Source organism: Salmo salar, chromosome ssa20 (genome assembly GCF_905237065.1).
Source record: "Salmo salar chromosome ssa20, Ssal_v3.1, whole genome shotgun sequence".
Classification (NCBI taxonomy): domain Eukaryota; kingdom Metazoa; phylum Chordata; class Actinopteri; order Salmoniformes; family Salmonidae; genus Salmo; species Salmo salar.
In genome coordinates, this window is record NC_059461.1 from 66,969,635 (window position 1) to 66,982,116 (window position 12,482).

The window sequence follows — 12,482 nt, forward strand, 5'->3', positions numbered from 1 at the left end:
TATATATACAAATATTTTCCCACTGACTGAGTAAATGACCATGTGTTTTTCTCTCTCTCTCAGTGAGTGCTATGGATACTGTTATCGGCCTGTATGGAGAGACCGTTGAGGTGCCATGCAACAATGGGGCCCCCAAACCAAAGGACCTGTTCATAACAAAATGGAAATACGTAAGTTGTTCATATACACTGAGTGTACAAAACATTAGGAACACCTTCCTAATATTGAGTTTCCCCCTTTGCCCTCATAACAGCCTCAATTCGTCAGGGCATTAAGCGAGCAGTGTGTTAAGAAGCAGCGTGGCTTGGCAGGTCATGTTTTGAAGGACGCATGACTCTCTCCCGAGTCCGTTGGGGAGTTGCAGCGATAAGACAAGATTGTAACTACCAATTGGATATCACGAAATTGGGGATTTAATCTCATGTACACTGAACAAAAATATAAATGCAACATGTAAAGTGTCGGTCCTATGTTTCATGAGCTGAAACAAAAGATCCCAGAAATGTTCCATACGCACAAAAAAGTGTATTTCTCTCAAATGTAGTGCACAAATTTGTTTACATCCCTGTTAGTGAGCATTTATCCTTTGTCAAGATAATTCATCCACCTGACAGGTGTGGCATATCAAGAAACTTATTAAACCACATGATCATTACACAGGTGCATCTTGTGCTGGGGACAATAAAAGGCCACTCCAAAATGTGCCGTTTTGTCACACAACACAATGCCACAGATGTCTCATGTTTTGTGGGACCATGCAATTGGCATGCTGACTGCAGGAATGTCCACCAGAGCTTTTTTCCAGAGAATTTAATGTTAAGCCGCCTCCAATGTCGTTTTAGAGAATTTGACAGTGCGTCCAACTGGCCTCACATCTGCAGACCACGTGTATGGCGTTGTGTGGGCGAGCGGTTTGCTGATGTCAACGTAGTGAACAGAGTGCCCCATGGTGGCGGTGGGGTTATGGTATGGGCAGGCATAAGCTATGGACAGCAAACACAATTGCATTTTATCGATGGCAATTTGAATGCACAGAGATACCGTGACGAGATCCTGAGGCCCATTGTCGTGCCATTCATCTGCCGCCATCACCTCATGTTTCAGCATGATGTCGCAAGGATCTGTACACAATTCCTGGAAGCTGAAAATGTCCCCGTTCTTCCATGGCCTGCATACTCACTAGACATGTCACCCATTGAGCATGTTTGGGATGCTCTGAATCGACATGTATGACAGCATGTTCCAGTCCCCGACAATATCCAGCAACTTTGCACAACCATTGACGAGAAGTGGGACAACATTTCACATGCCACAATCAACAGCTGGATTATTAACTCTATATGAAGGAGATGTGTCGTGCTGCATGAGGCAAATGGTGGTCACACCAGATACTGACTGGTTTTCTGATCCACGCCCCTACCTTTTCTTTAAGGTATCTGTGACCAACATGTGAAATCCATACATTAGGGCCTAATGAATTTATTTAAATTGACTGATTTCCTTATGAACTATAACTCAGTAAAATCTTTGAAATTGTTGCATGTTGCATTTATATTTTTGTTCAGTATATATATATATATATATATATATATATATATATATATATATATATATATATATATATATATATATATACACGTCCTCTTCAAGCTTTCAAGCTTCCAGAGCAGCAGCAGTGTCAAAATAATGATTATATATTCTAAAATAGCTATTAATAAGTCATAAACTAAGTCTATTTAGCTCCTTCACCATTAGTGGGTGAATGATATGTTCAATGGTTTCTATACCAAGTCCTACAGTAGTGCAGCTCAGTTAGCACATTTTTTAAAACCCAAACTGTTTTTTATTTCCAGGACAATGGAGACCTGCTGACCCAGCTGAAAGACCAGGATGCCTCTGTCATAGCCACCGACAAGTACAAAGACCGTGTCAGCATGGCCGAAAACTCCAGCCTGCTGATTGCTAAAGCATCACTGAAGGACGAGAAGACTTTCACCTGCATGGTGGTGGCTGGGGCTGACATCTCAGAATACCCTGTCAAACTCCTTATACACAGTGGGTACATAAGGGAAATATTGCAGCCATACTAATGCATGCTATGGAATGGGCCTTTGAGGTACAGGTCAATGCTATGCTGTGTGATATTATGATGGTTAGCCAGAGTGATAGTGAGTGCTTTCTGAGATGCCTACAGCTTGTTAATGTTATGAACTGTTCTACAGAGGCTCCAACCAGAGTGGAGATCACAGCCCTAGCCACAGAGCTGGAGATTGGCAAACCAACCCAGGTAGGTTCATCATATGCATTGCTTATGCCTACATTATATTAAGCAGGAATATCAAGGGAAATTCTTCATTGGAGATGAAGTATCTTGAGGCAAACTAAAGAAGGACGGTGCGGCTGGAATGAAGAGTGCTTTGAAGTGATTCTGATGAATTAGTAAACAGCAGAATATCCCTCCTCCAATTAAAACAACCATGGGCTGGATCTAAGAGGAGGTTTAAAATGCTTTGGGCATTTCATGCTACATGGGGGGGGGGTTCACAAATGCAGTAGATCCACCACAGATGTGAGCTAGTTTGCACAGATATTTGATCAATTAAGCATCAAAAATATTGGAATTTTATTGGGCTGCTTTTATAACGTAAGGATTTTCCAACCTTTTGTATGCCCTTGTGGATTGTTCTAAAATATGATTTTTCCGCTTTTTTCCTTGCTTTGTTTTATCGTCTACACAGCTAGGGCAGTGCAGCGCCCCTGATGCCAACCCAGCTGCCAACATCACATGGTTCAAGAACAAGAAACATCTGGTGGCGGATGGGAAAGGTACGTTGTTGAAGTTCTGCTGGATTATTTACAAGTGGTAAACAGCTGCAGGGGGCTGAAGATTGCACATTCACACATTTCACTTGTTTGGTGTGAGATTCCACAAGATCTGAGTAGTGAAATATCACCTCTCGAGCTACATATTTTCTTCAATTCTCATAAATGTGTCTGTTTCTACAGGATCCAAAATGTCAGTAACTTGGTGATCATATTATTGTTTATCTGTGTGTCAATATGCTACTCTGTAACCATACAATTTCTAATCAGTATTGTTGTTATTTTTAGGCATTATAATCAGTTCCAAAGTGAATGTGGACGAAGTCACTGGCCTCACCACCACTTCCTCCACTCTTCAGTACACAGCTGAGAAGGGAGACACAGATGCTCTGTTCACCTGTGGGGCCCTGAACGCCTTGTCCTCCCCAGTCTCCTTCACTGTCACCTGTAAGTAACCAGAGAGCCACCAAACTACTCCAACTACCTAAACTGCTCCAACTAACTACCCAAACTAGCCCAAAGACCTAAACTGTCCAAACCAACCTCAAACTCCCTCAACTACCCTTACTACCTAAACTACCCAAGATGCCTCAGCTACCTTAACTGCGTCAACTATCCTAACTGCCTGTAACTGCCCTAACCGACACAACTTCCCTAACCACTGTCTGTCCTAGGAAAGCTATTGATCTGCTATCAGCCTCAGCAGCCAGCAGTCAGTATATCGACAACCAGATTAATTGCTGTTTTATTTTCAAGTTATAGTCCGATCATTTGTGCCTATATGGCTCTTTTCTTGCAGCCCAGACAGACAAGAATAATGACACAATAATGACACTAATTTAAAAATGATGTGTCCATGAGTCTGTTGTGGGAGTGATTCGGAGCGTAGCATTCGAGGAATAGCATAGTCGATGTTATTCACTCGAAATGGCCCTTTAAATAGGACCTATCAGGGCTCAGCGGCTGTTTGAATCCTGTTTTTAAAAGAAATGTTGGCAATTTGGCTCGTCTAGAGCAGCATCATTGATGTTTGAAAGGAGATTTTTGTCTAGAACCTCGGGGTGTGGCTGCCGTTCGACCAGCTCCGCCGCTGCATTCAAAAGCAGCCATCGCCACAGGAACACTAGCTTGGCTAGTCTGCTTACTGTGATGGTCTCAAAAGCCCTGTCTGCCCAGGGTCACTGTGATGGTCTCAGAAGCCCTGTCTGCCCAGGGTCACTGTGATGGTCTCAGAAGCCCTGTCTGCCCAGGGTCACTGTGTTTCAGGTCTCAGCCTGACTGTGTACTCCTCCTCTCCGACTCCTGTTCTCACTCTCACTCTCACTCTCACTCTCACTCTCACTCTCACTCTCTCTCTCTCTCCTCTCTCCACCTCTGCTGTTCAATTGCTCCTGTTCTCTCTGTCCTGGTCTTTCTCTCTCTCCTCTCCCTACAGACCCCACAGAAAGGGTCAGTCTACATGTAATTTCTAAAGGGCCCCTTATGGAAGGAGACAACGTGACTCTGAAGTGCAAGGCCGACGGGAACCCACTTCCCACCAGCTTCAACTTCCACATTCAGGCAAGCTCTCAATGACATGACTCCACTATCCTCCCACACAACCAGAAACCCCACCTGGCATATGCCCTTAGTTCCTAATCTGACCCCTTTAATTACTTGCCTTCTACTGCCATTGTCCTCTTTAACCCAGTCAAACCCTACACCTGGTCAAACTCTACACGTCTTACACCATCCACCCTGTCTGTGAAGCGCTACATTAACCTAGACTCAAGCCCATCTGAGAGTTTAAAAATGTATCCTTATGTTCCTAAAGAGAAAGGTGGTGAAGGTGGAGAACTCTGACTCCTATACTGTGACTGATGTCACACGTGACAGCACAGGGGAATACAAGTGTTCTATCATTGACAATGCCAAGATGGAAGACTCCAAGAACATTACCATCAATTGTAAGTCACTCTTTATCTACAGATATCTTGATCAACGTTTTAAGCTAGCTAGCACTGTTCCTAGGCCGTCATTGAAAATAAGAATTTGTTCTTAACTGACTTGCCTATTTAAATAAAGGTAAAAGAAAAAAAAAAGAAAAAATTAATTATTCAATTAAGTTATGTATTATCTTCAACTGAAATACTGCCAGCAATTTATTTAACAATGCTAGCAATGGATTCATGGGAAATACCAGCCATAATGATAGCCCATTTCCTGCTACTATAGATTGCGTTTGGAAGTGTGTGGGAAAATTACTTATCATCTAATTCATAATTCGTTCTTTGTCCGGCTGTATAAAGTCATTAGGGTTATTTTTCTCAAAGGGGAACATTGTCAGAGTATATTTCCGCTTGCAACCTCATCCCTCAGCAGGAAAGGACATACGGTTTGTTAGAGAGAATAGAAGCCGAGCATCTCGTCTCACGCTGTGAGGTGAAAATACTTGGAAAGCTCACATCCTTTAATGCGTTAAATAAGCTGGATCAATGCGGACGTGCTGGGGCTTCTATAGGGAGCTGATATGGTTTTCAACAGGAGTGCTGTAGCCCCTTCTCCTCGAGGCGGTTAACTGCCTGTTTACAGTGTGTCTTTCTCCTCCCTTCCTCCCTTTCAGACCTGGATATGAGTTTGAGCCCCTCTGGGAAGGTCATGAAGAGCGCCGGTGAAAGCTTGGCTCTGAACCTGCAGACCGATGCGTCTGGAGAACTCAGGGTGTCCTGGACTAAGGTAAGACTAAACAGTACCAAAGTTAATATAAGGCCTAGATTTATGTTTTTGGTTGGAAATGGGTGATAAAACCTTATCAAAGCAATAAGATGACTTCAGCGTGTTTTTCATAATTTAAATGCATGTGAAGGGCGCCTAGCGGTTAAGAGCATTGGGTCAGTAACTAACAGATCGCAGGTTCAAATCCCCGAGCCGACTACATGAAAAATCTGTCGATGCGTCCTTGAGCAAGGCACTTAACCCTAATTGCTCCTGTAAATCACTCTGGATAAGAGCGTCTGCTAAATGACCAAAATACAAATGTAATGGTTAATCTTATATCATTCCAGGACAATGGCAAGCTAGACAAAATGCCTAAGTTTGACAAGCTGACCTACTCGGATTCTGGAAAGTATGAGGTTGTGGTCACCATGGGTGCTCTCATCAAGAAAGCCTCTTTCGAGCTGGTCATTGAAGGTAAAGACTTTGGGACATTTACTCAGTTAAGGCTTTTGTGCTGTTACTGGGCACATTTAACACTGTTTTTCAAAGATAGATTTTTGTACCTGTTCCTAATGATAGACTTTTATTCAAAGATCCTGATTCCCCAGTAGCTGTTCCACTTCAGGGAGAAGCTTTCTCCATATTTGTTTGTGTTGTCCATACATCATGTGGTGTTGTTGCATGGCATGGTGTAGCTGAGGAGGCCATGCTTCTTCTTGCAGGTATTCCAGTCATCCGGCGGTTGGCCAAGCAGCGTGGCGAGGACGGCCAGCACAAGGTACTGACCTGCGAGGCTGAGGGCTCCCCCAAACCCACTGTGGCCTGGAGTGTCAACGGCACCTCGGTATGAACAAACACAGACATCTTCACTAAGGAGGCACACAGGAGGTGCCATTAGACTTCACACCCGCAGGGACACTCATTATACAGACCACACATACTGTATTTATCCATCAGTTACTGTAAAACGCACAATACCCTTATCTATCCTGGAATAGCAGCAAAGACTCACAAAATCATCAGTCTATCTGGAATTCTCTCAAGGCAACACCTTGTGCCATGCACCCATTTTTCTGTGGAGTGCCACCACATGAATGGAACGGAACACACAAATCCTCGCCATCTCTCCGGATGTGTTACTGCCGATATGAAAGCAGCCCCTGACCTTATAAAAACAGTCAATTTAAGCTTCCTTTTATTGGAATCTGTCAGGAAGCCAGGGAACTCTAAATCTGGGACGTTTACAGTCAATGAACCTTTGGATGTCTTTGTAGTGAGTGCTTGTGGTATTTTACTGTCCACACTATTTCAGACAGACAAACTTCCCCATAATGTCTTTCACTATGTTACTATTTGTGACTTCCTAAGTAACTTCTCTTCTTGAAACTTTTCTGACTGACACTTCCCAAACTGATGGGCTCAGTGTTTTTGTAGATAGGTTTCCTTCTCTCAGATGCACACCACGTTTATTATGCATTGGTCTGTCATGAAGACAAAGGATTTTTGTTCTTGGCGTACCTGTGTGTGCACTGATAGCACAGCTACACAATGAGCCAGGGTGTGTGTGTGGGGGGGGGGTCATGGGACACACACCCATTGGGTCTGCATGATTAATCCACTCCAAAGCTGCACTGACCTCTTTCGATGAATATTCTATGGCTGAGTCACTCACACACAGTAATTTAGTCACAGCTCACATTTCTGCGCATCTGGGGACGAACACACCAGTGCAAACCTGTTCACAGTAAATAGGATAAGACATCAAATGTAAGCTTAGTGCTGGCTCTTTTCATAGCAGACGCACCATATCGTATTCTTAGAAGATGTGAAAAGGGTGTTGCCTGTTTGTCTGGGGGTTTCTCTAGTCCCCTGCCTCTATGCCCTAAAGGTACTCCTTATCACGAATAGGTTGAGCCTCACGAAAATACAACACCACCTCCTAGTGGTAGTATATGAAATATACAGATTCTATTTGATTATAGCAACATTCATTATGCCATGGAATAATATAAGATTCCATATATTCCTCGCAATAGAATTCTATGATATGCATCTTTGTGCTATTACTGAAGAGGAAGCAGCTATGTTCTGCATGGCATTTAAATCTCCATCAGATACACAAGATGTACGATAAGCCATTGTACACTAACAGCTGCGTCTATTTAATTTTCAGGCTGATGAAAGTCCCTACGTCAATGGGAAGATCTCACACAAGCTGACCATTGTGCCTACAGTCAACCTGACCGTTGTCTGCACTGTGTCCAATGAGCTTGGCCAGGACACCAGGGCTATTAACGTGTCGACCTGTAAGTACAGTGTGGTGGTATGGCCTACAATTCCCTGTCCTATCCCCTTCCTTCCTCTCTAAAGGGTAACTCACTAATCCTTGTGTGGATCTGGTCGACCACCCTCTCCCGATGCTAACAAACTCCTCCACTGTCTGTATGCATGCTGATTAGTAAAAAAGTATAGAAATGTTTTATGGAGGGAACCTTGGCCATGGGGACCTAGTTCTTGTCTCTAGCCAACCTAAAACATGCTACTATGCATACTGGACATACTATGCATGCTCCTTGGCAATAATTTCCCTTTGGTTTCTGCAGTATTTGATTAGATAAATCAGTACAGACAGCAATATCTCACTCATCTTTGTGTTTTTGGAAAAGCATTTTCCCTTTTTCATTCTTCTCCCTCACTTTTGGTCTGTTTGTCGGGATGCTGGACTCTATCCTTTCCCCCCTCTGACGTCACGTTCTCAGTTTGCATGCGACCAGGAAATCTAAACAACCCACACCGTGTTACAGTCAAGCTAGAGTCTAACATAGCCGATAACACACTGTCTGACCAATGACATTATACAGTATACTTAATTGATTTCTGGGTTGGACGTTAATATAACTTTATATCTGATTTCAGTATTTGAGGAGGTGAGAATGGATAAACAAGGTAAGTTGTGATGATCTTCTTTAACATTTCCTGTAGCAAGAGGGAGGAGAGGAGGGATTCTGTAGAAAAATATATAAGCTTCCCAGAGAAAGTGGAATCTGCTATTGTGCATTATACCCTCCAGAGCACAATCTCAGAGTAACAGCATCCACAAATTGCCCCACTGCTGAAACACTGTTGAACAACAAGATGTGGTGCTGGGGGTGTAGGAAATATTTGTTAAGATAAACATACAAATTCTGAGGATCAGAAGGAGTGGAGCCACCAGCATCCTGACAATCTCTCAATGTTATCCATACTTTCATTTGCCAAAATTGTATTTATTACATGTTCACAAGGAGCAGTTCACATTTATCTAAACCATAATACAGAAGGTTACAAATTCTATAACAACCATTGAATTTTGCAGCATGAATGTGTATACCTTATTCATTCATATGGATTTATTGACATTTATACACAGGTTTGGGGAGTAACTAATTACATGTAATCAGTTACATGTAAACTGATCATTTTTTCTTCTTCTGTAATCAGTTACGTTACCAGCAAAAATATTGTAATCAGATTACGGATACTTTTGAAAAAGTAGATTATTGTAGAAAGGATGTTTTGTGAAAAAATTTATTTTGACATCTTTCTATTTTCTTAATGACATTCAATTCAGCATTGAAAAAAGGCACAAGTTTAACTCCATTGGTCCCAGGCCTCCCAGGGTGAAAAAGCTGAAATTCGCTACTTTTGTTGATCTGCTTGCTCTGCTCTCATATTTATCCTCATGTTTTACCATTTTCTTTTGGGACTCAAGTTTGTTCCACCTGAGTGTTTTACTTGCCATTACTGTGATATGTTGTTGTTGTTTATCTACCTTAGTTGAATGCACTGACTGTAAGTCACTCTGGATAAGTGTGTCTGCTAAATGACCAAAATGTAAGTGTTTGGCAAGTGTTCATTTTTACATTTACATTTTGGTAATTTATCAGACACTCTTATCACACCATTGTCAGTAGACTTCTGGTACCAATGCAGGATGAAAGGGGGACACAAAATTGTGAACCGCTATAAAATAAATGGTATAGAAAAGTATTTTGTATTTTATATATTTTTTTGTAATACAAGTTACAGGTCTCGAAAGTATATTGTTACCAAATACATTGGATGTAGTAGTTCAGGCTGGTGAAATACAAAATACTCAAAAGTAATTGAAATATGTCCATCTCTGGTCAGAGACCACTATGATGACACACCAAATGCGTTTGATCGATCCTTTTTGTCTTCTTCTAATGCCTCTTAAAAGGAAAGTAATCCAAAAGTAAGTAATCAGATTACATTATTGAGTTTGGGTAATCCAAAAGTTACGTTACCGATTACAGTTTTGGACAGGTAACTAGTAACTGTATCAGATTACATTCCGAAAGTAACCTACCTAACCCTGTTTATACATACGCAAATGTATTTTTGCAGTCTCTTCATTTGCAGAATGTTCTCTCCTTGTTTCTGATGTTTCTCCTCTCTCTCTCTGTGCCTTTACAGGCTCATCAGATGACAGTGACACAACAAAGTTGGTGGTGGGAGTTATTGTTGGTCTGCTCCTGGCCACTGTAGTTGTGGGTCTAGCATACTGGCTGTACATGAAGAAATCCAAGTAAGTTAATTCAATCAAAATGCCATTCATATATAGCATGTTATGGTGATGTATGTATTATTATTGGAGGGCTGTGATTTGTGTTAAACAATCTGATATGTGTTAAAAGGCAAGGCAGCTGGAAGACTGGTGAGAAGGAGGATGGATCCACTGAGGAGAGCAAGAAACTGGAGGAGAAAATAGAGGAGAAGCTGGAGGAAAACAGCCAGAAAGTTGAGGTGTAAAGAAAAGGAATGTTTAAAGAATGAGAGAAAAAAAAGGTAAAGAACATGTCTTAAAAAACACGTCTATTACTGTATATTAGAATATTTACTTGTTATGTTTTAGATTAAAAGATGCCGTTAACATCATCACCATTTTTCTGCAGTGCGGAAGCGGCAACTAGAAGGTTTTGCTCACTTCTGTTAAAATTTGAAAAGGGGGCATTGAACTGGATGAAGACCATTTGGATTTGGACTTATCCACAAAACTTTATTTCCTCTGATTACTGAAAGAAAAAAACTCGCTAAATGAAAGGATATGTGTTGTACATAAGCCTAAATTGTCTGCGCTATGGATAAAATGTGTTAACTTTCCTCTGTAATAGTTTTTGTTTCAAGTGTTGGTTAAGAAGGCTTTGGTCAAATTGAGAAAAATGCCAATTGGAGTGTTTGGCTTGGATTGAATTAACGTTATTGCTATTAGAATAACTACTGGGCCAGATGCCTTTTCTGTCAGGATGTGTGCATTGGCCTATCCCTCCCTGACCCTCAATGCGTTATAGAGGATCTGAAGGTCTTCACTGCTGTTCCATCTCAGTTCCATATCATCAACACAACCAAACACAGTCAATACATTTTGTCAATTTTTTATGAAACATACACTGCCATTTTGTTTAGTCTCCATTGGAAAAATAAACTGTTGAATATTTTAATGAAAGGGCTAAGGGAAGGGTATAGACTACATAACCAGCTTTGGTTGTAACGTAATATGAGTTAAGCATTATACCAAGATGCATCACTTTGCATTGCAAGAAGTAGAAGATCTGTTGTACAAATTATTTCATGACATGTTACATGGTTCCTGTTTGTTTTTTGTACATTTTTGCCATCAAAAGTATCAGGAGATTGAGTGATGCTGTTAGGCATGCAGTACACTCTGACCATCTGTTTGTGTATCAGTGGGTTGTGTTTAGTTTGGACATAACCACTACATTACAGAATATGTCTTATCTCAGTTGTGTTCACAGTGTTAAATTCTGTGCTTTTATGTAATTTTTTATGTGTAAAGAGACAAGTTGTCCAGCAGTTGTATACTTCACAACTTAGGTCAGGGTTATGAGTAGCATTTACTGAACCTGTAAATATATCAGACCTAGATGTAATTGTGATTTGTTTTGGTTATTTTTAGCTATTTATATTGTTCAAGGTTAGCATCTCTGTTAGTAATATTCAATTATTCTCACAAATTTAACCACTTAGCTTTAAAGGTACTGAACAATTGATAGTAATTTCTTGCAGTTATTTGACAATAATAATTATAATGTAAGCCTTCTGTGGATTTTGAGCCTTCTGTAGATTTCTATGAGATTTACCACATATCTCATACTGTCAGCTTGCTGTTTGTGTCCTACGTTGTAGTTAATGTGAAATCAACAAATTGGAAATAAGACCAAAGAGGGTAAATATTGCCATGCAAGTATTGTAAATACTGGCTTTTGTTTTTGTACTTTTGTTTAAAATAAAGTGTAGCCTACATTTTGAAGAATCATGTTAAAGAATGTTTTGTTGGCTCTGTCATTCTGCTCACAATACATCATAAAAAGTATCGCCATCAGATATCTTTGAGAATAGGTACATATACACCCCCAAAATCCCAGAGAATCAGTCTCTGTTCAGTCGTATCATCCATAAATCCATATTTTACAATTGGACCACTATTGGGCATTCCTCAACGCTAATAGCAGGGCACTGGTAAGTCAATTCAGAATCACACAGGACCATGATAATCAGAAATCCAGAACTGCACATAGAAAGGATGTATGCTGCCATCCATTGGCCAAAGAACATAGCACAAGGATTTGCTTCATCATCATTCAGAGATCAAAAATGTTACTAATAAGATCCCACTTGGATATTTCAATCAGGTTGCTTTCAGTAGTTTGATGTGATTTATTAATATCTTGTCACATGTTAAATGTTACTAGTAAATTCATGTCAAGAGTCAAGTTTTGCAAAACTGAGTTTATAGAACCTTAGAGAACCTTTAAACTGACAGCCATACAATATAGGCTAAAGATAAATAAAATGTGGATGCCCTTTATACAGCTAGTCTGCTGTCCTGATCAGGAATGTACTTTACAGATGTGTTCTTCTATGCAACAATATCACACAGC

At 40.7% G+C, this 12,482-nt stretch overlaps 1 protein-coding gene across 4 annotated transcripts in view; it reads left to right on the plus strand.

The window, feature by feature from the left end:
• Window positions 1–11,851, plus strand: part of LOC106581141 (CD166 antigen homolog) — a 62,162-nt gene extending 50,311 nt beyond the window's left edge. Inside the window, exons 2-16 of one of the 4 annotated variants that reach the window (XM_014162965.2) lie at window positions 64–170; window positions 1,854–2,055; window positions 2,223–2,287; window positions 2,739–2,826; window positions 3,112–3,270; window positions 4,259–4,383; window positions 4,637–4,769; window positions 5,426–5,538; window positions 5,868–5,994; window positions 6,216–6,364; window positions 7,694–7,826; window positions 8,437–8,466; window positions 9,997–10,108; window positions 10,218–10,368; window positions 10,476–11,851. In XM_014162965.2, coding sequence (XP_014018440.1) covers window positions 64–170; window positions 1,854–2,055; window positions 2,223–2,287; window positions 2,739–2,826; window positions 3,112–3,270; window positions 4,259–4,383; window positions 4,637–4,769; window positions 5,426–5,538; window positions 5,868–5,994; window positions 6,216–6,364; window positions 7,694–7,826; window positions 8,437–8,466; window positions 9,997–10,108; window positions 10,218–10,332 — 1,658 coding nt within the window. In that variant the 3' untranslated portion in view covers window positions 10,333–10,368; window positions 10,476–11,851. The remainder of the gene's footprint in view (window positions 1–63; window positions 171–1,853; window positions 2,056–2,222; window positions 2,288–2,738; window positions 2,827–3,111; window positions 3,271–4,258; window positions 4,384–4,636; window positions 4,770–5,425; window positions 5,539–5,867; window positions 5,995–6,215; window positions 6,365–7,693; window positions 7,827–8,436; window positions 8,467–9,996; window positions 10,109–10,217; window positions 10,369–10,475) is intronic. The other 3 variants (XM_014162966.2, XM_014162967.2, XM_014162968.2) reach the window with 3 other exon arrangements.
• The last annotated feature ends 631 nt before the right edge of the window (window positions 11,852–12,482 follow it).